At 42.5% G+C, this 26718-nt stretch overlaps 1 protein-coding gene across 1 annotated transcript; it reads right to left on the bottom strand.

Moving 5' to 3' along the window:
• Nucleotides 1-16213: 16213 nt before the first annotated feature.
• LOC119883881 lies at nt 16214-26199 on the bottom strand. The gene is made up of 7 exons (XM_038694418.1): nt 26175-26199; nt 22547-22636; nt 19991-20035; nt 19474-19619; nt 18398-18805; nt 17748-17999; nt 16214-17617 (listed from the first exon to the last, which is right to left on the bottom strand). The coding sequence occupies exons 1-7, from the start codon at nt 26197-26199 to the stop codon at nt 16604-16606; spliced, it is 1980 nt and encodes a 659-aa protein (XP_038550346.1). The 3' UTR covers nt 16214-16603.
• Between the last annotated feature and the right edge of the window lie 519 nt (nt 26200-26718).

Genomic DNA, 26718 nt, shown 5'->3' with positions numbered 1-26718 from the left:
CCTGCCAGTCAGTCAGAACTGAAGAAGTCCTTTGGATGAGGGACGAAACGTCTTCCAGTATCTTCAACCAAGTTCAGTTGCCCTTGATTTTAACCTTCGTTGGATAATACACAAAACACACAATACTTCTAAAATCATTTGTCTTTCTATTCCCAGCCACCCAGCCCTCATTGACACTGCTATCGCAAGCAGAGCACTAACCATGGTATACGTTCCTTGCCACCCCCTAAACTCTTGCATCACTGTACTCCCATCCGGACGCAGATACGTATCTATGCCCTCTTCCAACGGTGCCTTTAAGGAACTGTTGTAAATAACACTTGAGTTGACCCATGTTCTTGTGACTGTATTGTTTTCCCTTTGTCTGTGCTGTTGTGTTTGTTCACTCCTCTTCCAGAGGGCATCAATTATCTATTTATCTATCCATCTACTATCTAAACATGAGAAATCCAAAATGGTACATGCTTCTGGAAAATATATATCTATAACAAACCACAGACAGGCAGAGGACCTGCTGATTTACTGAACAGAAATGGAATAGGCAAACACTGACATGACCGACCACAGTCCAAATTTGCCAGAAAATGCTCTCTTCAATTGCAATTCAATTTCAAAACACTTTATTTATCCCCATGGGGCATTTGTGAGGGTGTGGTGGTGCAGTGGTTAGCACTGCCACCTCACGGCAAGAAGGTCGTGGGATCAAACCCCGGTTTCCCCGGCCTTTCTGTGTGGAGTTTGGATGTTCCCCCCAGGGTGCTCCGGCTTCCTCCCACCATCCAAAGACATGCAGGCTAGGTTAATGAGTCTGTCTGTCTATGTGTGGCCCTGCGATGACTGGCGAACTGTCCAGAGTGTGCCCAATGTAAGCTGGGATTGGCTGCAGGATAAGCGGTTGACGATGGATGGATGGCAATTGCGAGACCCGTACAAGTTAAATAAATTGATTGTTGATTACAGGAATCAACAGAATAGTCATTTCAGTCAGTACTGCTAAAACGTAAACCAACTTCCAGGAGAATTAATAGAATTACATGCAACAGAACAAGAGCAAACATTATTCCCAAACAAGATGCTACAGGAATGGTAGAAAACACAAATTACAATGTTGAGAGAGGGAAGAGCCACTTGCATGGGCAAGCTTAAACAAAAAACAGCTTTATGTCTGAGTCACACTTTCACCCACTGATGGCTGCGGCTACCATGCAAGGTGCCAGCTGCTCATCAGAAACAAATCCCATTTTCATACACACACCCCAATATTGGGGTTCAGTATCACACCCAAGGACAAGCATCAAACCTCTGACCTTCTGAGTAGTGAACGACCCACTCTACCTCTTGAGCCACAGCCGCCCATCACCTTGTATGAACTATATAACATACTGACTAATTAATAAACTCTACCATCTACTAAACACATTTTTACTTTTTTCTCAAACGTGGCTTAACCATGTTGTGATCAGAGAACAAATATTACCGGAGTATAACATTTAGTATCCAGGAATTCCCATTATAAATATTGTTGTGAGTTGGCATCACCACAGTTTTGTAATGCTGATGCAGCAGCCGTGGTGGTTGTGTTCCAGTGGACCCCCTGTTCCTTGCTGTATATGTCTCTGATGTATAGTTGGAAGGCAGTTAAAAAAGGCAGCTCGGTTTCCACCTCCTGCTGTGTGCAGCGGTTGCAAAGTCTTTCTTATTTGGGGAGCTGGTCTGCCTGTGGCGGCCTCTCTCCACGGCAAGGCTGTGCTGACTGAGTCTGTACTTGGTCAAGGATTTCAGTAATTGTGGATCAGTCACAGTGGTCACGTAATCTTGCCATTGAGTATTTTCTGTTTAGGGACAAAGAGTATGCAGTTTGCACTGACTTAAAAAAAGTGATATAAGCAATGAAACGTGGGACTACACTTGATGGCAAGGAGCTTCTCCAGGACGTTCAGACACACACACCCTTATTTTGGGAATTGCACCCATGCAGAGGCAGCAGTGTCTTGTGACAACCATGCAATCTACTTATAAGTCTTGTTGTAAGTTCTAGTTGAAAAGGAGATCATATCTCTTAGATAAGAAAAAAATATTTTTTTATCAACCTAAAATAAAATCAGAGAGGGTAGAAGCTTACATACAGCTACGCAATTTCACTACAACTAACTCAAAGTAAAAAGAAAAACGTGCATGAGTCAAAGGATGACTGTTTAAAATGACTGTTGGAAAGTGCAGGTCCTTGATGTCTTTGACCAAGAGCAAAGTCGGGCTTATAGAAAGTTGGCAGAGAGGGCGGGGCATGAATGAATAAGCATAGTGAATAATATGGGAGGTAAAAGTTGCCCTTAAATCCCCTCTTGTGGACTCTTTGTCAGTCTAATCCCACATATATATAGACTGTAAATCTGCCTGTAAAAAACGCTGACTCTGTGTTTCTCTGACCTCCGTTTCTCTGATTGATGCACAGATGAACCTGCAGTGATGATGCACAGCATTCTCGCATATACATGAAAATTTACCCACCACTAACAACGTCATTATTAAAGGTTAGTCTTCTTACTTTTTGTGTTTGATATTTATTTTAGTGTCAGGAATAACTTTTTGTCAAAACAAGAAAACAGATCATTTAAAATTAATGCAATTGTTCCTATCAACATCAAGTGTTTCTTGAACAATTCTTGACTTGAGTTTCAGAAACCTGAAATTCAAAAAAAATCAAGCTGCCCCAGTAACTGCCAGTTTTGAAGGCAGCATCGATGGTGACTTGATGTTGACTATTACCCATAAAGCAGTGCAGCTGCAGCTGCCGTAGCTTTCGAATACTACGGCGAGATGGCAGACAAACAAGCCGAATTTGTACACAAATATATACGTTTTTAAGTAAGTTTTTAGTAGTTTTCTACTAAACACTGAACTATCATATCAGCCCGTGACTGTAACCAACCAAGTTTGTTCAGTATGATTTCTGAGGCGTCTGTTAGCCATTTGGCTTTTCAATAGCTAGTTAGCTGATGCTAAGGCTAGCATCTCTTCTGACAGCCAGAAGAGACGCAAGACGGCATACTGACGACACACATTGCCGTAAGTGCTGCCCTAGAAGGCTGTTCGAAACTAATGTAAAAAGAGCTGCCTTCATTTGAAAGTGATGCCTTCTGAAGCAGCTGTCTATTACGGTATCGAGGCAGCGAGGCAACTGCCTTCCGTTTCGAACACAGCCTTCCTCTTTTAACACCTCTAACCCCTAACTTCTAACATGCACTTCCTGTGCTCTTCTTCTTCTATCTCCTTACAATTATCTTGTATTGATTATACTATTTTGTTAACTGTTACTTTTGCCCTATGTATTTATCCCACTGATACCATATGCACAAATAAAATGTATTGCTGCTCTTCTATTGTCACTCATAGATCTCTTAATTAGATAGCCTAGATACTTAAACTTGTAACATACTTTATTGATGCTTGGATAAGGTGACTGCCAAATGAGTAAATGTAAATGTAAAGCAGCAGTTACTTTTAATAAGATTTTTTGCAGTGCAGTTATAAAGCAACACTGGAGATCTAACAGTAAACTTAGCTAGTGTTGGGAATTAGGGTTTAAAAAAGGCATCAATAATTACAATAAATAATATATATTGTTTTAATTATATATAATAGAATTCCATTTGTGTTAAATTCACCTCGGCACACCACTGAACTTTAAAGGGGTTATATGTGATTTTTTTTAATGAAATGAATCACTTTCCTGCTGAACCTGTACCGCAGGAGTCTGCTAAAACAAAAAAACATTTGAGGATAAAAAAACAACAAAACAGTTTTATGTGCTAGAGCCCTTCAAGCCAAACGAGAGTCCGATAGAGTTCAGGTGAAAACATGGTCAACATCAGAAAGGCTTGAGTCAGGGAGAGACCTTCGCTTTGTTTTGGAACCGACAAAAACGACACAGAGTTGGCTTTCATTCTATTAGAAGGGGCAGCCAGCTATCGTTAGCATGGATCCACCGCTGTTTGCTTCGTAATGTTCAATTTAGATTTATTGTCGTCTTACCAATACTCAGGTAGGGCTACACAGCTTCTCCACTGCCTCAGTCACTGTTACCTGTACTTATTGTACCTGACACACAATATGTGATAATGCACAGAATAACAGCACAGAACAACAACACAATGGTAGACCTATCCACTACAGTAATGCTACTCTAACTGTTACAAATTGTGGCAACAATCTCATTTATAATATTCAGGCTAGCTCACAAATCGTTATGTTATCATCCAATACATTTAGTTGTTCTCACATTGCTGAGCCTCTGGTGAAAGATACACAAATGTTAGTGATTGAAGAGCGGCAGACGAGCCGACAGATCACCTTGGCTAAATGCAGTCAGTGTAACGCTATCATTTAACCAGCATGGATTAGTTCAACCTCAAGCTGATAAATATATTACTGTAACCCCGGACTCACACAGGCGGCGTGCTTTACAGCTGCGCCACGGTTCTTTATGAAGGCGAGGGTGTCAGCATCTGTGACTTAAGTGAAATTAATTTGCTGAAGGCTGCAGTACATAACGTGAGGCTACACGTTGCGATATTTTAACAGTTTAAGATATATGTATATTAGCAAGTTATGGCATAAGAGAGAAAAGGCTTAATAGCCAATGGTAACTTACATGGTGATCAACCTCCTTTATCCATCATGGTTGGTGATTTTTTTTTTTTAAGGAAAGAAAACACTTAATGGCTTATTTCAACAACCCGAAACATAAAACGGTGTTGAAACAGTATTAGATTACAAAAAAGCCAAAAGAAAGAAGGTAATTGTGAGTCTTATTAAAGTATCATAATGTGTGTCTGTATTACAAGGATTTTGCTAAATGTGGTTGATGGATTTTTAGCGTTTGAGTTTGAGAACGTGTGCCGCTTTAAATGTTGCCGCCGCAAAGAATTGTGGGACGGCATTCTCTCCTTTCCTTTCATAAAGGATGGTCCGGTGTACCCTATGCTAAAGGAGATATGGAAGGAAGCATTGAGGCACCTTTCCTTAGCTTTTAGAGAATTCGAACAGCTCTTATCATGGCTGCCACTGAAATACTTCCGGTTCACTTCACTCAGTGAGGAACCTTCCTAAGCAAAAAAGACTTTTCGAACGCAGCCGTTGTTTGTTTGCCATTTTGTGTGCTTCTACAACCGATCACAGAGCTCTGTGCTGCTTGACGCGTCTTCCGTCAAAAATAGAGTTCGAGCACACGTATAAACACACACCTGGTTGCAATTTAAAAACCATACTGCTAGTGGCTGCTTAAAACATCTCGGGTTAAGTATGTAACCCTTGTTCCCCGAGAAGGGGAACGAGACACTGCGTCGGTGACGACACTATGGGAACGCCTCTGGGTGTGGCAGGGCTGAATTATGAATGAAACTACTCCAATTCTATTGGTGTTGCTAGAACGGTAGCGTGTGACGGCGTAACTGGATGCGTATATAAGCACGCCGGCACACAGGACACATTAGCTCTTTGCTATGAAGCAAGGCACTCCAGGCGGGGTGAGGTGTGGCGGACCGACGCAGTGTCTCGTTCCCCTTCTCGGGGAACAAGGGTTACATACGTAACCCGAGACGTTCCCCTGCGAGGGAACTTGAACTGCGTCGGTGATGAAACTATGGGAACGAGATACCCACTAATCTGCGCCGAAACCCCCGCCTGCCCCCAGCGTGCAGAAACCTGTAGGCATGACTAAGAGGAGAGCGCACGGGTGCCGGGTGCAGAAGGAAGGTCCAGACTGTAAAACCGGATAAAAGTGTGAGGAGTGGCCCAGCCAGCTGCCTCTCACAAATCCTGGAGCGAAGCCCCTGCGAGGCTCCATGTCTCGAGTAGAGTGTGCCCTCACGGCCATAGGTGAAGGCAACCCGCGCACCTGATAGGCCAGGGAAATAGTCTGAACGATCCAGTTGCTGATCGTGTGTTTAGAAGCGGGGAGCCCACCCTTGGGGGACCCAAAACACACCAGCAACTGGTCTGCTTTCCTCCACCAGGAAGACCTCAGAGTGTAAATACTCAGCATTCTGACAGGGCAGAGCAGATGAAGTCTCCCGTCCTCCGCTGTCACATGAGGTGGGGTATGAAATGCCTGCAGCACTGTGGATCCTGCCAAACTGGACTGAACCTTAGGGACATAGCCCGGACAGGGGTGCAGAATGGCTCTGACCCTCCCCGGGGCAAACTCCAGGCATCGAGGAGAAACCGAAAGTGCCTGGAGATCCCCCACCCTCCTCAGAGAGGTGATAGCGAGGAGAAAGGCCATCTTAAGGGTCAGGTGCTTGGCCTCAGCTGACTCCAGGGGTTCGAAGGGGGCCTCAGCCAGCGCTTCGAGAACCACTGCCAGGTCCCAATTGGGAACCCTGGAACGAGTCATGGGTCTCATCCTCCGGGCTCCACAGAGGAAGCGCACGACCAGTGGAAGCCTCCCCAAAGGCCCATCCCTCAGAGGGGCGTGGAACGGTGCAATGGCAGCCATACATCCTTCTCGTGGACGGGGCTGAGTAGAACTGCGCTCCCACAGGGGCCAGACCCACAGCTGCCACAGGACAGAGCGCGGGTGAAAGACCCAGCCTCCCGCCTGGGACAGCAGGTCTCTCCTCAGAGGGACCTGCCAGGGCGGGCCCTCCAGTAGCGATATTATGTCTGAGAACCACAGGTGGGCCCGCATCGTCGTTGAGTCCCACACCACCCCTAGGAACGTAGTCTGTTGGGCGGGCGTCAGCACGCTCTTCTTCGCACTTCCCACTCAGGGTGGGCGAAGTGGGCCCCCATACTCAAAACCTCAGCACCTCTTTCCCCAGGCCTGCCTCGCGTCCCAGGTTGGTTGAGAGGGACCACGGGAAGCGACGCTTCGCTTCTGGCTCTGGCGGTAGGAGCTAGATGAGCTCGTCTCTCCTTGGCCGTTGCCGACCTGGACCCAGACCAGCGGGGGAGATACTGCTCAAACACTGGTCTATTCCAAGATTTACACAACTCATTGTGCAAATCAGGAAAGAATGGCAAGGATCGGCGCGGGGGCGGTGCGGTGCTGCAGAAAATGCCTCAGCGACCGCGGGGGTTGGTTGTATGTTTACTTTTATGCAACGTGGATAGAAACCAGAATGTATATTATTTAAATAGCACATCTGAAACGCTCGTAGTGCTTCACAAAATAAAACACTTTTTAAAAAGCAGTCTGTAGAAAATTCCAGATGGTGGGGTCGCCCTGTGGGCAAAGGAGCAGGTGGTAAACTATATACTCAACTTTAAAAAATATTTCCATTCTTGTGTTCAAATGGATTTTTATCTGTCACAGGTGAAGTTACTTTAAAGAACATCACTGTAAAAGGGATTTACACCTGAATGATTTGGTCTCTCTTAGGGAAGCGAATAATAAGTCTTCTTGAGAGATTTTTGTTGTTCATCAGGATGTTCAAAGAGCATTAAGTCATTTGTGACCTTTACCGACCTCCACTGCTGACCAGAACAAGCTGCAGGAACATCACTCACCACTAACGCACACAGAGGCGAGAGGAGAAGAAGAGGAGGGAGTTATAATTCAATACTGAACCAATTACCCTTCATTTCAGGATGTTTTATAATCAGTGACGTGCACTGGAATATTTCTGTACATCGAGGCACTCTGTGAATATGTCCTTTTAACAAGGTGCCTGCTGTGTGTCTGTTTCTCACCCCTCTCCACATCATCAACTCACTTTTCTCACCTGCTGTCTTCTCCTCTCCTCATTTTTTATCCTCTGTCCCCCCCTGTTTCTCTCACTCATCCCTCTCATTTCACTTTGACGTCATTATTGTCAATAAGAGCAGAGGTGGACCCCCTCCAGAGTCTTCATCCCACCTGGTACCAGCTCCCAGCTCTGAACACAAGGTGACAGAAGTAACACCTTTTTTTAGGTGATACATCTTGCTGACATACCATTACAGCTTGTGAGCCATTTCCAGTTGTCAATCATGTAGAGGAATAGATTCTCGATTATGTGGCAAAGTAGTCAACACAATTCATTTAAAATCATTCTTCCTCTCTCTAGTTTAAGTGTAGGTACCATTTTAATTCCAAGTGATGGTTAGAATTAATGTTGTGCTAGTTATATCTGTCTTGTAATCACCAGGTGCTATGTTGATATTTATTGTTTGTGCCTTACAATTTTATTTCTCTTTCTGCTTTTAGTTGTACGTTGTGATTGTCTGCTGTTTTATATGCCTGATTGTCTTTTTATGTGGTCTTTGCTTAAAATGTGCTACATATATAAATAGCTTATTATCTTTTATATAAATTTTCAGCCTCCGCGACCCTGTATGCAGGTTGACGATGGATGGATGGATATTATCAACCTGAACCTGAAATGAAAAACAATGCTTGCACATTGCTTTCTTGATTATCATTTCTTTTTTAAGTTTGGAACCGACGCGCAAAATGCAAATGGGAAATTCTTTTCTGAAACTACTATTGCATCACTGTATCCATGCTACACACCTCTGTGAAGCTAGGAGGCTCAGCTAGAAGCTCAAACTAACCATTTTTATCTGCACCAAACACACATCAAACACCAAGCATCTCAATTAACTTATATCACAACATAAATCGCTCTGTAATCACGCTACATGGCTACAGTTATTGGCATCCAGATATCTCTCATCTCATCCTGCACTGCAGTTTTGACAGTGGTGACTCGTGGTGATAGTCCCAGATGTGTCGCAGGCGTGGCTTTGAGCCATTGACTGCAAACCAGGAAACATAACTGATAACTTGTATGTTTATCTACATAGTGTACCATCAGGTAGAGGCTGAATGTAGCTTGTAGGCTACATCGTTAGCTGCACGTTGATTCACAGGGACCTCTCCCTGTGATATTCAGTTGAATTATAATCTACAGGATGATGGTTTTGATATTGCTATTGAAAATATTTTATACCGGGCAAGGATGAAAATATCGTATTTTCCTTTATTTTCCTAAAATATATGGGTTCTTTTCATCATTTCATATTCCTTAACTTCTGATCTATCAAAGGAGAATTATGCATCTAGGCCTAATAGTTGAGGAGTTATTACTGATTCATTTTGGGTATGTTATTTTCCTGGAAATAGGGGCTAATAGCTGGTGGTTTCCAACATGGCCGCCAACTTGAGTTTCGAAGGTCATTGACACTCACTGCAAACTTTACCGGAGATTTCAGCCTAGTATTTAAGCTTTTGTCAACTTTAGTTTTTAAATCGTACCTTGTAGTGAATACTACACATTCTGTGCCACATTATCTGTTTTAATTATTAATGTGTAATAGTCTCTGCTGCAATTCTGCTTCTATGTATTCACTACTTTGTTCATCATTATATCCATACTCCTTTTATATTTATTCTTTATCTTCATTTATATATTTCTTTACCTACCAACTTTCTATTATTATTTAGCTTGATGCCATATGTGCAACTGTGACAAAAGAATTTCAAAGAAACAAATATTTGGTAACTCCCAGAGACCAACAGCAATAGAAAACAAAAAATAAACAAGGAAAAGAATTGTATTTTTTTTATTTTTTACAAATAACTGATTTTGAACAGCTTTCCTCAGGTAAAGCTGAGGATGCTGCCACACAAATACTGATATACCATCTGTAGCTAATTAGTGATGTTGCATGAGATATCTTGCCAGAAACACAAACACCACTCCGTTCACCTGTTGGGGATGAACACTTTTATTGCACTTCAAATGGTTTTACAGCCATGTTGCTGCATGCTGATAAGGCTAAAAATCCAATACAGAACAACATCTCTGTCTATTTTCCATCAGCGCAGTGATGGATCAGTGGGGCTGCAGCCTAAATTTCAAAACAGGTTGTTTCCTCCCTACTGTGAGACCATGGATTCATCCCCATTTTACCCAGATAAATTCTGGTTTTATGTTTGATCTCTGCCAGGAAACTGTCACCTATACATCAGAGAAAGCCGAACTCTTCTTCAGAGTTACATGATCAGACTGGTTTGGTTGATAAACATGCAAGTGTTTCTATTTTAATACAGAAATAAATCTCATACAAAACCTAGTGTTTGAAGCTGTGAGAATGACCTGGCTAAATTTTTGCGGTGGAGAAATATACACTAGGCAGGAATTTAGGGACATTTTGAGAAAGTTTTCGTTAATGGCAGAAACATCAAAGTAAAACATAAGCATATCAGAAAACAGGTAAACATCTTACTAAAATATGACATACCTGTAAAAAGGATCGGGCAATCGTCAGTTAAAGCCTAGTTCTCTCTGCATTTCAGGCCAATTCAGGCTACTACTTGCACATGTAAGGTAGTTTAAAATGTCTTGTGAGGACAGAGGGTGTACAGTAATTAGTTTGACAGTGTGAACTATTGTTAGTCTTCAACAAATAATAAGCCCTGACTGTTGTTGACAGTGACAGCAGTGATGGACGTCCACCTCCTCCTCTCCTGTACATCTGCAGCCACAAGAGGGAGTCCTGAAAAACTGTGTGTGTGTGTGTGTGTGTTCCTAGCAGTGCAGGGGGTATGACTTTGTCAGCAGCCGGAGGCAGACTGACACAGTTATATTTAGGGGTGACAGTCTCTTTGTCAGTCGCACACACAAACAGATGAGACACATGCCATCACTAACGCCATTTACTTGCATGCTGGAGTTTGTCTCACGCTGTCTTGTCTTTGATTTGTCTCTTTTTTAGTGTTTTTTGCCCTGCAGGAGTCCCAAAACAGAAAAGGTAAAAAAGCGGCCTTGTGATCTCTTGTTCTCTCTTAAAACACATCATTTTATCTTTTTCTTTTCCTCTGCCTTTAAAGTAAAATACGTGCTAACCTTTCACAAACCAGGTCCATTTAATGCAGTGATTAGCATTAGTGTCACTGAAAATCTTTTTGTATTGAATTTTAGGTTTCCAAACGTCTGGTATAATTGCAAATTAGACTCTATGCTGCCCCTCAGTGTTTAACAACAGAATGTAGTGCTACCTCAAGTTTGGGGTCTTGACCATCACAGAAAAACATTTATTTATCCACCCTTTTTTTGAATAAGCAGATTAGGTCAGCTATTTTAATTTAGTGTTGCTTTTTTATTCGAATAGGTAGCTATTTATTAAAAGTTGGTTCCTTTTTGTTATTTTTCCAAAATAATTAGAATTCCAAACCTTCCTAAATATCTGAATGACAAATACATTTATGTGTGAAATTTTACCACCACTTCTAATGTTTGCTTCAGCCCTGCTCTCTGTAGTCTGGAAATATGCTCTGTCGAGGTTTTGAGTTAAATACCTCTGAATCTGAATTTGTCACCTAAGCGGATTCATTTTGGCAGGTTTTGTTTTTTTGGTCGCGCTATTGGAAAGTTTCTGCTGACCTTTATGCACTGCATCTAATCACATTATATATAATATAAAACAATACATACAATAACAACACAACATCATATATATCACATACTATACATTATATTTACTCATTTAGCTGACGCTTTTATCCAAAGCTATATATGTCAGAGGTCGCTCTAAGGTTAAGTGTCTTGCTCAGAGACACATTGGTGGATGTGTCACAGTGGGGAATTCAAGCCGGGTATCTAACACCAAAGACATGTGTCTTGTCCACTGCTCCATCACCACCAAGCATCTTCTAGTTTCCAGAAATATGATTCTACATTACTTTGACTAAAAAATAAGCTTCAACATGAATTTAAAGGAATACATCGACATTTTGGGAAAAAACAATTATTTACTTGACATGGCATAGCATAGAGTAGAAGCTGTTTTTGTACAGATTAAACCTACGTTTTCATGACTTCCCACCTAATGAGCTTGGTAGCATCGCTATGTAATGTGTAACTTGCTAACACATGTTAATGTTAGCTAACAGGCAGAGCAGCAATTGCTTAGAGTTTCTCCTGAAACATATACAGCAGTAAGTAAATATTGTGCAAATTGAAAATTCCATTTGTTAACAATATTTACCATGAATGTGCGCTATACTCTGTTTATTGTTGGGAGCCAGTCAGCTAGCTTTTACCGGGGGCCTGTGAACATTGTGCCTGCAGGAAACAAACATATTATTATTCACAGGCTGCTCAGGTCTTTGTTGATAACAGTGGTGGACAGAGCCAGGGTATCTCTTTCTTCCTGTTACTAGTGTTTATGCTAAGCTAAGCTAATCACCTGCTAGCTGTAGTTTCATATAGACAAATGTGAGAGCAGTATCAATCTTCTGATCTAACATGGTAAGAAAGCTTACTTGATAAATTATACAAATGATATGACCTTTCAGTATTGAGCCAAGCCTTGTTGTGCTTAAGGCTCATTTTGCTCTATAAGGTCACAACGGATTGTCATCCTCATTGTCAACACTAATAATAAACTAAAAAGTCGTTAAGTTTAGGTCAATGATGTTTAACATTATAAAAAAAGTGAAAATTAAGCTACTTTTTTTAGTGTTTGTCACTGAGGATCTCGAGTGGACTTTAAGTTGGAGCAGTTTAATCTTTAGCAATAAAGCTCACTGAACAGTTGTTATTTGTCCGTGGTCAGTTACATTTTGAAGATAAACTGCAGGCACTTCTCAGATATAATCAGAAAGTTGATTTCATAAAGACACAATATCCTATTGAGCAAAAATCAGATAAAAGAAGGGGAAGAACACAGACAATAAGCAGCTCTGTGAACACTGCAAGTGTTCAGTACAAGAGTGAAGGAGGGGTAGGGTGATGTCAACGATGACTCCACAATTCATGGACTTCCTGTCGCAGCCACATCAATGATAATAATAATAATAATAAATTTTATTTATAATGCACTTTACATTTCAGGGAAATCTCAAAGTGCTACAGCAACAAGGGGTTAAAAACAGTTCCAGAAAATAACAATCGCAATAAAACACCGTAACAAAAGATTTAAAACCATGACTGTTAAAAGGCCTTTTGAAATAGAAAAGTCTTTAGGCCCTTCTTAAAAACCTCCAGAGTTTGTGGGGCCCTTAGGGGCTCTGGGAGGGCATTCCAGAGCCGTGGGGCGACTGCCTGGAAGGCCCTGTCTCCCATGGTGGAGAGTTTAGTCCTTGGTTGGTGGAGGCAGTGGGTAGAGGTGGAAGAGCGGAGGTTTCTTAAGGTGGTGAGTGGGGTGAGGAGTTCACTGAGGTAGGCAGGGGCAGTTCCATGTATGCACTGGTGGGTAAGGAGACAGATTTTATATTGAATTCTGTATTGAATGGGCAGCCAGTGGAGGGATTTCAAGACTAGAGTGATATGGTCATATTTGCGCCTCCTCGTCAGGACCCGGGCAGCGCAGTTCTGAATATGCTGGAGCTTTTGCAGTCTCCTGCCAGGGATCCCGACGAGGAGGGCATTACAGTAGTCCAACCTGGAGGAGATAAAGGCATGGATCAACTTCTCAGCATCTAGTTGTGAGAGGGAAGGGCGGAGTTTGGCGATGTTTTTGAGGTGGAGGAAGGAGACCTTACAGAGGTGACGGATGTGAGTGTCGAATGTGAGATTTGAGTCAAGTCTGACTCCAAGGTTTGTAACAGAGGTAGACAGGGGAATGTGATGACCAAAAATGGATATACTGCTGAGGGAGGAGGACTGGGTTTGATGTGGGGTACCGATCAGGATGGCTTCGGTTTTGCTGCTATTTAGTTGAAGAAAGTTGTCAGCCATCCATGCCCTTATCTCCTCCTGGCAAACCTGAAGTGCAGATGGCAGAGCTGAGGGGAGTGTGGAGTCCATTTTTATGTATAGTATCATCTGCGTAACAGTGGAATGAAACTTTGTGTTTATGGATGATGTGACCGAGGGGTAGTAAGTAGATGGTAAAAAGGGTTGGACCAAGGACGGACCCTTGTGGCACTCCACAGCTGACTGTGTGGGGTGATTGGGACTGTCCTAGAGCCACATACTCCGTCCTGGCTGTGAGATAAGACTGGAACCAGCCTAGTGTGGTCCCAGAAAGTCCTACCATAGACTGGAGACGGTGAAGCAGGATGTTGTGATCCACAGTGTCAAAGGCGGCCGGTCATTTGTGACGCGGACCAGGGCTGTCTCCGTGCTGTGTGCTGCTCGAAAACCGGACTGAAATTTTTCATATATGTTATGGATGTGAAGGTGATTGTGGAGTTGGGCTGCAACAACTTTTTCCAATGAGCCACTGACCATAAAAGTTACTCCAACCAGACCCACTCTTCTTCTCTGTCTTTTATTTGCCTCCCTGGAACCCATTATCGAGTTACCTAGCATATATATTCAGAAAAATTTACAATTACATGTTATTCTGCTACAAGCAGTGGGTTTCAGTTGAGCGTTCGAAAGCCTCTGCATTGACCAATTAAAGCATGGAGACCAGAGATGAGTCGTTCAGTTTATTGTCCTTTCAAAGGACTACCACTTAAGGTGTTGACACTTATGATTTAACAGCTACACAAATAAAACAATCAATAAACAAAGGATTTTACATGATATTTGAAAAGTTTTTCCCTACACAGGACAGCACTGAGATCTTGAAGAAGACTGTCTCCAACAAGATCTGCAGATACTGTTCCTGCAAGAGTTTGTTTTTTTTGTCATTTTACCCATTTTCATCAGCTTTTCCATTGTGATAGAAGCACATAAGCACATTGCATAAGACACTAAAGTAAAGTTGGGACCTAGAATCATGAACGTTGGGCTATTTTTTAAATTTGTTTTAGAAGGTAATTTGCCGTCAGATTTGACATTTTTTAATGTCTGTATCTCAACCGCCTTAAAGATTGGGTTGGTATTTCCTTGTTCAACCTCTATCTCAGATTATGGAATAGAAGATTTACCTTCTAAAACTTGTTATTCTACTTCTTCTTACTTGTTTATTTTATATTTTTTCAGTCTAGACTCAATGTAATAGGTTTTTGACTAAAAAAGAGAAAGCAGAATAACTATATTAACCCGATATAATATAATATTTAGTAAAATACCCTGTACGACTGTAAAGCTAACTTAACAAGCAACCCAATCATTATTAGAACACCAATATGTATTGAAACAATATTTGTTTGTACATTTTTCACACCTTGTACAATTCACTGAAGATGGAGTATCATCTTTAAGAGTTGCAGAGACATGACACCTTGTGAAAACCAAACATTACCTGATTTATTTTCAGTCCAGTATTTCAGTTTAAAATATTAATTGTCAATTACGTTATATAAATAATACAAGCACTGGCGACCTGTCCAGGGCGTACCCCGCCTTTCACCCGATGTCAACTGGGATTGGCTCCAGACCCCCGTGACCCTGTACGCAGGATGAGCGGTTGACGATGGATGAATGGAAATAATACAAGCTTGTAACTGAAAAATCTTACATTAGTGTTAGTTATTTTGGTTGATTTTGATACTTGCTCTGTTTAGGTCACCCAACACATACCTGGTAAGGTGGTAGGTTACCTGGGTCACTCACTGGAGGGAAGGAAGGAGTTGGACACTTTCTGTGAGGCTGCAGCTTTCATTTAATTTGTAATTCTTTGTCCTTCTGCTTAATTTCCTTTTATTTATTTTTTAGAAATGCCACCGTTTGTGGTGCTTCCTCCTGCTTATTGACCTGCTATAGAAACATCCCTTTTAGAGTTGTCCGGTGCCAAGCAACATAATCTGCCCTTTGTATATGGGGTGGCGGTGTTACACACCCTAATATGTATCCTCAATTGAATTACCCATAAAGTAAAACAAAGGCATCATCTCTCTTAACCGCCAACCAATTCAAGTTATCTTAAGCCTGAAAGTTTCTTTAACTGTCTGAGCACTACAAGAGCTTCCCTCCGGACTTCTGAATAACTGCTGCTGCTGGTAATGTGTCTGAGAGCTTACGGATCAATAAAGTCAAGCCTCTGTTCTCTGTGACCCCACCCCCTCATGCTGTGTGTATTTGGAGCTGGAGAGAACCGGCACAGCAGAAGATGAAATCAGAAGAGGCTAAGATGAGAACAGAGGGGCAGAGAAACTCCATTTTAAAAAGCAAGCTTTTTCACATGGCTGACAACTCAACCTGAAACCTTAAGACTGAATGGGGAGTCAAGATTTCATTCATGTATTCATTTTAAAGGGAAAGAAATATTTTCAGCTGTCATGTTGCATCGGTGGGCTGAATGGCAAGATTCAGTAAATTAAATGCAAAAACAGCTTTCTAGAGCTTTTTATTAGAACATTCAAAATGAAAAAAACAACATTTTTTTTACATAATCCGTCACTGACAAAAAGCAACAAACAAAAAAACGTGAGATGCATAGATACAGAAGCAAAGCTGAGCACTGAGAAGTCATTAAACATTCGAGTGGTTTGAGGAGGTGGAAGTGGAAACTGGAAAGCAATGGGCCAAAGCAACAGGTCTAAAGCAGCTAAAGAGATAAAAACATTGCTGGAACACCCTCGGCGTTCTGAGCGTGCTTCTACAGCTGGAAGCTATGAGTGGATGTACTCGCTCATTGGGTCCATAGACTTCTCTCGAGTCCCATATCTGGTTCAGGTACAACTTACTGCGTGCTTTATGAGGCGGTCAAGGGTTAAGCTACAAGAACGCTCGGGACTGTGTATTCATGTCCATCTGCAAGCATGTGTGTGTTAGCATGTTTATTTCTTGCGGTAGTCATCTGCATAGGCTCTGTGATCATCCTGCTCAGGGTACTGGTCTCCGTAGCGCCTCAGTATGTCCTGGAGGCTGGGCATACCCTGTGAGAATGGCTGGTAGGACATGTGAGGCTCTTCCTGTCCGCTCTGGTAGGGCTCCGCTTCGTACTGGTCCTGTTCCTGCTGCTCCAGCTGCTGCTCGCTCTCTGTTGCCCCCTGGCTGTGGTCCTCCTCTGCGTAATACTTGGGCTGAGCCTCGGTGTGGGTTTGCTCTGGCTCATAGCGACGCAGCCGGCAGTCAGGATCGTGTTCAGGGTCGCAGTGTGGGTTGGAAGGCTCCAGGACCCCGTTTCGGGTGCCGTCAGCGTTCAGGTGAGGCTCGTAGGCCTCGGCAGGATAGGGGATGCGGCGGTAAACTCCAGAGCGTGGCTCATTGGGCTTCACGGGGTAGCATTCACGATCGTAGCCGATGTAGCAGTCATAGCCCTCCTTGGTTTTACCTGGGGGGCCCAGAGGGTGGCGCTCCTCCTGGGCAGGCTCCTCATAATTGCGATAGGAAAAAGGGTGCTGCTGCGTGGGAGAACCGCGGTGATGCATCGCTTCTGCCGCCTCACGGATTGCAGAGAACGGATCGTTGGGGTTAGACTCTGGAGCAGCCTCCATGCGGGGAGAATATGGGTCATTAACATGGGCTTGGGCAATGAATCGGCGCAGATTGGCATACGGGTCATTAGCTGGAGGCGAAGCTGGGGCACTAGCCTGGCGATACATAGCGTAAGGATCAGTAACTCTGTTAGCATTAGCATAAGTATCCCTGAACATGGCATAGGGGTCGTTGTTCTGTTCAGCAGCAGGAGGGGCAACACGAATGGCAGCAGCCTCCTCTTTTTCCTCATTTCTGTATGCCTCAGGGGGAGTGGCAAATCTGGTGGCGGTAAGAGGGTTGCAGCCTTCTTCAAAAAGAGGGTTGCAGGATCCAGGGCCAGCAGGGGCAGGGGGGTTAGGGGTACGGGGTGCCTGGAGGAACACGTCACAGTAGAAACACCATAAGTCATGAAAATCAAGGCAATGCAAATTAAAAATTAAAAAACAGTAAGCAGCTGTTTTATTTTTGTTTTGTTTTATCATGATAATAAATAAATCATACCACAAGTGAGGCAGCATAAGCACAGAGGGGATCCCGGGGATCACAGTTGGGGTACTGCAGGTAGTGACCAGAGGGGGTTTTCTGCACCAGTTTGGGTTTGCAGGTGGGATCTTTCTTGGGGTCACAGCCGAGGTGGGCGTAGGAAGGTAGAGGTCCGGCAGAGGGTGCGTACCCGTAGGCCGCTCTGAGGTGGTACTGCAGACACTCCACGTCATCAGAGGAGCAAATGCGCAGCAGCTCAACCTTCTGCTCCTAAAGCATGGAAAACAGAGGCAGAGATGACACCACTCAATATGCCAAATAAACTTAATTTGAGGCGTCTGTGGCTCAGTCCAGTCGAAGCGTCCTTTGGCAAGATACTGAACCACAAATTGCTCCCGCTGGCTGTTCCATCATTGGATGAACTTGTATCATCATGAGCACTTTGGATAGGAAGCGACTCCTGATCAGCACCTTGCACGGCAGTCTGAGCAATCAGTGTATGAATGTGTGTGAATATGTGTGGTAAAGCGCCTTGAGTGGTCGGAAGACCAGAAATATATAATAAATTTTAGACATTTTCCAGTTAATACATCATAATTCAAACAAAAAGGTGACAAAATTCTTCAATAAATTGCAGTATAACATAAAACTGAGAGCTGAGAGCATACCTTGCTAAGGAAAGGCACTGCAGATGGAGCGTAGTAATAATACCCTGACTGTGGGTCCTTAGCAGGAGCAGCAGAGCGGACGTAAAGAGGGGCTGGGGCCTTCACTGGTGCCGGGGCGGGGGTGGCAACCGGGAGTGCCAGGGGCAGGTACGGGCTTTTGCGCTGAACCAAAGCAGCATACAGGCAGTAGGAGTCCTTGGTGGGATCACAGGTTTTCAAAAGTGCAGGTTTGGGGGGCTCGGGTTTAGGCCTGCTGGTGTGGGAAGCCACACAGTTGGGGTCATCAGAATCAGAACAGGACTTGTAGATCTCCCCCAGGTGGCGCAAGTAGGCCTTGTATGAGCGACGTCCCTCAGCACGGTTCTTGTTCTGGAGGTAGGCCAGGTAGATGCGGTCCATCTCCTGAATCTGAGAGGGGAGGAAGAGTTTGATTCAGATGATGCACGGGCACGGGTTGGAAACAAACAAAACAGCAAAGACTTTGAAGTGACATCCTAACCAAATTCTGCGCTTTGTAATGGTTATTTGCCCTGGTTTTTGCCTCTAGAGACTGCCCTACCTTATTGGTGGAGCTTGTTTGGGTGTATGCAGCCTGAAAGGAATACTTGCAAGCACTATTCAGGGCTCTGTTCTCCTTGTTCAATGCTGAGCAGTCAGCGTAGAATGGGTTTATCACTTAAAAAACATCTACCTTCTGTGTCTTAAAACAGTGGTGGCCTTTAAAAACCAAGATAACCAGCTTAAAGATGCTAAAACTCTCTGTAGAGTTGAAGGGAACTGCAGAGTTGAGTGATAATTCTCTGTGGGTTAATCAGTATGTGTTACACTTAGCTATCTGACCCATTGTTAAAGTGAAAATATTGATTGGAGCAGCTTTAAAACTTAGGAAATCATATAATTGGAATTTATTGTAACATCTCTGATGGAGGTATCTACCATTTTTTAACAACCACCTTTAGGACTACAGAGCGTTTTTGTTTCATACTAAAAAGACACACATAAGGTGGACTGTCACTGAATTTCAATAGCTGAAGAAAAAAATTATATATACATTTTGTTGCTGTGTATATACTTACTGCCTCCTGGTTGCTGTTGTCAGTGAAGTACTTGTACCAGCCCCAGAAGTCAGTGTGCTGATTGTACCAGCTGATGTTCCTGCGGTTGCGAATTAGCTTCCTGTATGACTCTGCAGCAGCTGCCCTCTCTTGGATACTTTCTCCCGCTGAGCAAAGAAAAGAAAATAGAAGGCACTGCAGAGCCCAAGGCTTCTGTACACACTTGGGAATCAAAGTCAAGGACTTTGTCGTGACTTTTAAAGTTTATAACAAGATATTGAAGGCCTCAAACTTGTTACATTTGGAGGTTAGACGTCATTAATGGTTTTTATTTGTCAAGAAAATAACTGCTCACACATTGATCACAACATTGATCACAGGGTTAAGTGTTGATGCCACATTAAAGCAAGGTGAGGTGCCATGATGAATTCCGTTGTTGCTCTCGTAATCAAAAAACTACTTTCATGGGCTCATTTTTCAACACCTTTCATGGCAAATCGCCAGTGTGTACTTTGTAGAAACAAACCCACATATTTACCATCTCCTTTTGGCTTTTGCACAATTGGTCCAGCAGACAAGAATGCTACAAAAAAAGAGAACAGCAACAACATATATGTGAAATCCAGAAGTTGCTGAATTCAAAATTAAGTCCTGCTCTGCTTTTTAACACATAAGTGATATATATAATATATGACGTTAAACCTCAAACACTTACAGGCAGCTATAACTCATTAAAAAGGACAGGGGTAACTGTCTCTGCCTGAAGCGCCGGCGACTGCTTTGTAGATTTTACAGGTGAGCCTGTAACATTAAAAACCCCATGCTGTGTTTGTGTACGTATGTGCACTGTGCGGATTCAGCTCTGCACCAGGTTTCTTTCATCTCCACAGGGAAAAGGTGTTAATGCCTTACAGGAGAGGAAGAGGAGACGGTGGAAGAATAAGTGGGAGAACAGACAGCAAGTTTAAAAGAGGGATCCGAAGGGAATAATTCAGCGTTATGTGACGCGTGTCGGAAGTGGTGGTGGGGGGGGGGGACATCAATCCCATGATTAAAAGAGTTTTGATAAGCTTTGATGGAGTAATCAGGAAGATGTGACATGCAGAGTAGCGTGCAAGGTCACAGATGAAGGGTAACAAGCATAGGCATGAATTTGCAGAGAAAAACAGAATCAAAGAAAGACGAAGAAGTGAAGGTGACCGGAGGTGATGGAGCGATGTTGGGGAGGAGGAGGAGGAGGAGGAGGGTGGGCTAAATGATGCTGTCTCAGTGTATCCGCTGTATTGTTTTTTACAAGCCTGTAAAAAACTGTCTGGCACATCTGGAAACAGCAGCACTTTAAGAGGGCAGAGGAGGAGGTGATGCTGACAGGTACTAATTTTTTACAGGACCAGGAGCGATGAAAGGATCTCCTCCTCCTACTCTCTTTTTTCCCTTTTAACCATCAAACACAGCTATTAAAAAAAAACATACTTAAAGGAAAGATGAGACTTAAGCACAGCATTACCCCTTTGTAAATATGCCAATCATGTCGAGAGCAAACTCGAAACAGGTGGCGGAGGAGCAACCTGTCTTCATGTTAGAGCAATACAGATGATATATTAACGCCACAGGCTGTGTTAGAGAACCACGTTATGATGCACAGTCTTAGCAAAAGCATGGCGATGATGTAAGTCCATGTCCATGAACTAATGAAGAGCAGAAACCTGTCCAACCAACCCTTAGCCTTAACAAAACCATGAAATGTATATTGTGAAGCTCAAGTAGAATTTATTTATGAAGAGTTTTATAGAAGCAGGGCAACAAAACACACACAATAGATAAAACATGAATGTTAAGCAAATAAATGTGTGGATGATGAGAAAGAAAAGTAAGATGAGGTACTTTTGGCATTTTACTTTAGTAATTCCATTTTATGCTACGTCTATACTCCACTACATTGTGGAGGCAAATATTCGTTCTTCCACTAGTTATTTTAACGATCAAGGTTTAACATGCAAAATAATGTGATCCACTTATAAATTAAAGAAACCAAATGTATATAAAGTTGTTAAAATTAACTTTACTTCTACCAGCTACTACATAAGAGGTGCTGCAGACACAGAAATGCATCCATAGTAATAATCTAAAAATATAATATAACATTGATGGGGGATTCTGCTGCCCAATGAGTACTTTTACTTTTAAAATTTTAAAGGTGCGATGTGTAAGATTTGAGACTACTTTCGAATTCATACTCCCAAAAATAGGAGGGCAGTATATCACATATCAGGTCATAACTGCTGCTAATTAGCTAGTTAGCTCAGTTAGCTGTGCAGTATCAACTTAGTTACTTTCTGGTGGTTACGCTTCACAGAAACAGCTAACACTAATTACATTTACTCAAGTACTGTACAAATACCTTGAGTATGACCTTTTCATGCCACTTTTTTACCTCTACTTCACTATATTCCAGAGACAAATATTTTACTATTTCCTCAACTATATTTATTTACTTTTCAATTAAGATACAAAACATATGATAGAATTATAAAATGTCATTGTTCTTTACAAAAAAACTATTTAATTATTTATTTGAACTAATTGATTAATCAGTTTCAGCTCTAGTCAAAAAAGAAATTAACATGCAACAATGTCTTGACTATTTTGGTTCCAGCTTCCCATTGTGAGATTTTACTGCTTCTCTGTTATTAACTAAAATTCTTTGGGTTTTTTGATTGTATTTTGAACAAAACAAGACATTTGAACACATCATCTTGGACTCTGATGGACAGTGTTTGCTATTTTTTGACATTTTATAAACTGAATTTTTAATCAGCTAATTGAAAAACAAAAGCTTGTATTTCAAACAGTTAAAATGAGCTCTCTACAATACTAACACTCACAGGACCCATTTTCTACATTAAATACTTTTACTTTTACTTGAGTAACACTTGTAATGGAGTCTATTTACAGTTTGATATTGCAGCTTTCACTTAAGTAAAGGATCAGAGTACTTCTTCCACAACCAGTGATTACATACGTTTGACTTTAGACCGTTTTAGTTAACCATTAAAGTGATGGCATGTGCGTCTGATCCCCACTGTGTACTCACCAGGCAGCAGCATCACAGCCAGCAGAGTGGTAATGAACACACCGGAAACTGGTCCTCTTCCTTTCAGCCATGACTTCACCTTCTCCTCTCCTGCCAATGCCAAAGACAGACATTCAAAATGATTCTTTAATCCCAAAACTTCCCACTCCATCACTTCCATGCTTTAAAATCTGAGCACACAACAGATATTTTTAGCATTTTGTTAGTTGATATCACCAATCTATCTTTCAAAAATGATGTTTCTGTATGTACACACATTTTTATTGATTTTTGCTACAGTGAAAGGGTTAGGATTCACTCAGCCAGGGTAGTAAAATAAAAGGGTATATATTAGTTTATTTTTAGAAACAGTTCTTCTCCAAGCAAGTGTCCAAAAAGATGTTTGGTTACCTGCAAGAGTGTCCAGAGAAACTTACAAACCGTATAAGTCACTGGTGGAAGGTGCTAGTTTTCACCTGGAGAGCTGCTGAAGTGACCCCTGCAGCTTGGAAGTGAACTCTGATTTGGAGGCTTTAAAACAAACGTGTTGCTACAGGGCTCCTGTCTGAGCTAAAGCTACCGGTTTGTCATCGTAAAAACGAGCTGGGTGTTGCTCAGCGGCCAAACTTGACTTCAGCCTGAACTTGAATCCCTGGTAAGTACCTAAAAGTAAACATGCAGAGGTGCAGAGTCACCAAAGTGTCTTACCTGTGGTTATCTTATTGGCGTGTCTGTCTGCGGATCCAGATGTGGACTCAAATGAAGCCGACAGGCCGGATGACTCAGTCCACCTGGGCTCAAACACTAAGTTTGTGTGGTGAATGGGGGGGGTATGATAGAGGTTCCTAGTGCACCCTGTCCCTGTGGCCCTTCTGACAGACTGTCCTGACGAAGGGATCTGAAGAAGGTTTTAAACTGAACTCTCACACAGAGAGAACACATGCAGGGACAACCTGAGGGGGTCAAGGGCCACCTCAACAAGATGTCTGATAGGTCCGAATTTTCAGAAGGTTTCAGCCAATTGGAGGCACCGTAATTAAAGACAGGAAAAGAGAGAAGGTGGGAGGGCTAGAAGCAGAGATGGAGACGTGGAGAAGTAGTAGTTCACTCGAGTGTTGTTGTTTTTTTAGTTAAAAAAAACAACACGATTGATAATTAATTCTGAGTCATGTTTAATGTTAGAAATCACACTCTGGATCTTGTTTGTGGGATGGGAGGTGCAACAATCACAAACAAAAAGTGTTTCAGAAAGGTACAGAAAAGAGAAAAATCAGGAAATAATGAAGGGGAGCTGAGGTGCCACATAAGCACTTCTCAGAGACCCTCAATGAGGGCCAAACCACAGCTTCTGTCTAAACCTGAACACACACACATGCAGGGACAGCTGGTCCACACATGAGGAATTTGATAATCTACAGTTTCCTCCTTTAAATGTGTTCAGACATGCCAGCAACAGACAGCGGTTTTAGTGAGACTCAATATAGCTGTGATGGGTGATGCACTATCAGCACATCTGACTGAATAAGCCTGTAATTCCTTTATGACACTCTGTCGTCTCGAGTCCACGCCGACTTCTCAGGGGTTTTATTAGATTTTCACTTTAACACAATATCTGCTTTCTCACACTAAGTGATTTAACTCAAATAAATCACATTTGTTGAGGACGCAATTTGTTTTTAAACATTATTTTAGTACATATTAGAGAGAATATACATTGTTAAAATTTTCTTTGGATGTATTGAATTTTGGAAAATGGCTTTTATGCAAACACAAAGACTAAACTTCTTTATTTCCATGTCAGCTGAGACACATTGCTAACGTGTAGTCAGAGTACTCTGTTATATTAGGGCTTTTTCTTAATCATTGGGCATCAATCTAAGCATATAGGAAAGTTACGGGGGAAAAAAATGCTCTTTATATCAAGAGTTGAACATTCAAAAACTCTGCGGGTCTGGAAACATGTGAACTGTAATCACATTTCAATTTAAATTGCTTAATTATATATATATACAGTGGGTACGGAAAGTATTCAGACCCCTTTAAATTTTTCACTCTTTGTTTCATTGCAGCCATTTTCCAAAAATCAAAAAAGTTCATTTTATTTCTCAGTAATGTACACTCAGCACCCCATCTTGACAGAAAAAAACAGAAATGTAGAAATTTTTGCAAATTTATTAAAAAAGAAAAACTGAAATATCACATGGTCATAAGTATTCAGACCCTTTGCCGTGACACTCATATTTAACTCAGGTGCTGTCTATTTCTTCTGATCATCCTTGAGATGGTTCTACACCTTCATTTGAGTCCAGCTGTGTTTGATTATACTGATTGGACTTGATTAGGAAAGCCACACACCTGTCTATATAAGACCTTACAGCTCACAGTGCATGTCAGAGCAAATGAGAATCATGAGGTCAAAGGAACTGCCTGAAGAGCTCAGAGACAGAATTGTGGCAAGGCACAGATCTGGCCAAGGTTACAAAAAATTTCTGCTGCACTTAAGGTTCCTAAGAGCACAGTGGCCTCCATAATCCTCAAATGGAAGACGTTTGGGACGACCAGAACCCTTCCTAGAGCTGGCCGTCCGGCCAAACTGAGCTATCGGGGAGAAGAGCCTTGGTGAGAGAGGTAAAGAAGAACCCAAAGGTCACTGTGGCTGAGCTCCAGAGATGCAGTCGGGAGATGGGAGAAAGTTGTAGTAAGTCAACCATCACTGCAGCAATCCACCAGTCGGGGCTTTATGGCAGAGTGGCCCGACGGAAGCCTCTCCTCAGTGCAAGACACATGAAAGCCCGCATGGAGTTTGCTAAAAAACACCTGAAGGACTCCAAGATGGTGATAAATAAGATCCTCTGGTCTGATGAGACCAAGATAGAACTTTTTGGCCTTAATTCTAAGCGGTATGTGTGGAGAAAACCAGGCACTGCTCATCACCTGTCCAATACAGTCTCAACAGTGAAGCATGGTGGTGGCAGCATCATGCTGTGGGGGTGTTTTTCAGCTGCAGGGACAGGACGACTGGTTGCAATCGAGGGAAAGATGAATGCGGCCAAGTACAGGGATATCCTGGACGAAAACCTTTTCCAGAGTGCTCTGGACCTCAGACTGGGCCGAAGGTTTACCTTCCAACAAGACAATGACCCTAAGCACACCGCTAAAATAGAAGGAGTGGCTTCACAACAACTCCGTGGCTGTTCTTGAATGGCCCAGCCAGAGCCCTGACTTAAACCCAATTGAGCATCTCTGGAGAGACCTGAAAATGGCTGTCCACCAACGTTTACCATCCAACCTGACAGAACTGGAGAGGATCTGCAAGGAGGAATGGCAGAGGATACCCAAATCCAGATGTGAAAAACTTGTTGCATCTTTCCCAAAACGACTCATGGCTGTATTAGATCAAAAGGGTGCTTCTACTAAATACTGAGCAAAGGGTCTGAATACTTATGACCATGTGATATTTCAGTTTTTCTTTTTAATAAATTTGCAAAAATTTCTACATTTCTGTTTTTTTCTGTCAAGATGGGGTGCTGAGTGTACATTACTGAGAAATAAAATGAACTTTTTTGATTTTTGGAAAATGGCTGCAATGAAACGAAGAGTGAAAATTTAAAGGGGTCTGAATACTTTCCGTACCCACTGTATATCTCACCGTCTTCCAACCAAGCCCCAGCCATGTCAAACCAGCAACAAATGTCATGTGAAACGACAGACCAAAATTAGAACCATGTGTTTAGTAAGAAGCTGGTATGATATGTTTTCAGGCCGTTCTAAAGGTAAATTTTTGATAATTGGGAATGGGAAGGAATGTCACAGAGTGCTGAGTGTTGGGACGGGGAAGCCATCTTGGGAGTTATGCGCTCTGTACACCTGTGAGCCTCCTGGTTGTTATGGTGGTTGTTACCTGATTAGCTTTAGTTTGGCCACAAAGTCGTACAATCTGACGTGGGGAAAGAAAAAAGGAAAGGGACCCTACTGAAAGGAAAAGCGGTGAACTGGCAACAGGGTGATGGGTGGCCAAGGCTCAATAATGCACGTGGCTGGCCCATGTGGTCCCATCCAACAGATTGCTGGTCAAATTGCTGAAAAAGTTGATGCTGGTCGTGATAGAAAGGTCTCAGAAAACTGTCCATGTCTCAAAGGGTCAGGGCTGTTTTGGCGACAAAAGGGAGACCTACATGACCAGCGGGTGGTCA

The sequence above is a fragment of the Micropterus salmoides genome, unplaced genomic scaffold (assembly GCF_014851395.1).
Source record: "Micropterus salmoides isolate LMB-PRFRI ecotype aquatic unplaced genomic scaffold, ASM1485139v1 Ms_hic_scaffold_1, whole genome shotgun sequence".
In the NCBI taxonomy this organism is placed as follows: domain Eukaryota; kingdom Metazoa; phylum Chordata; class Actinopteri; order Centrarchiformes; family Centrarchidae; genus Micropterus; species Micropterus salmoides.
The sequence above is the reverse complement of the archived record's forward strand: the minus strand, read 5'-3'. Positions and strand labels throughout refer to the sequence as shown.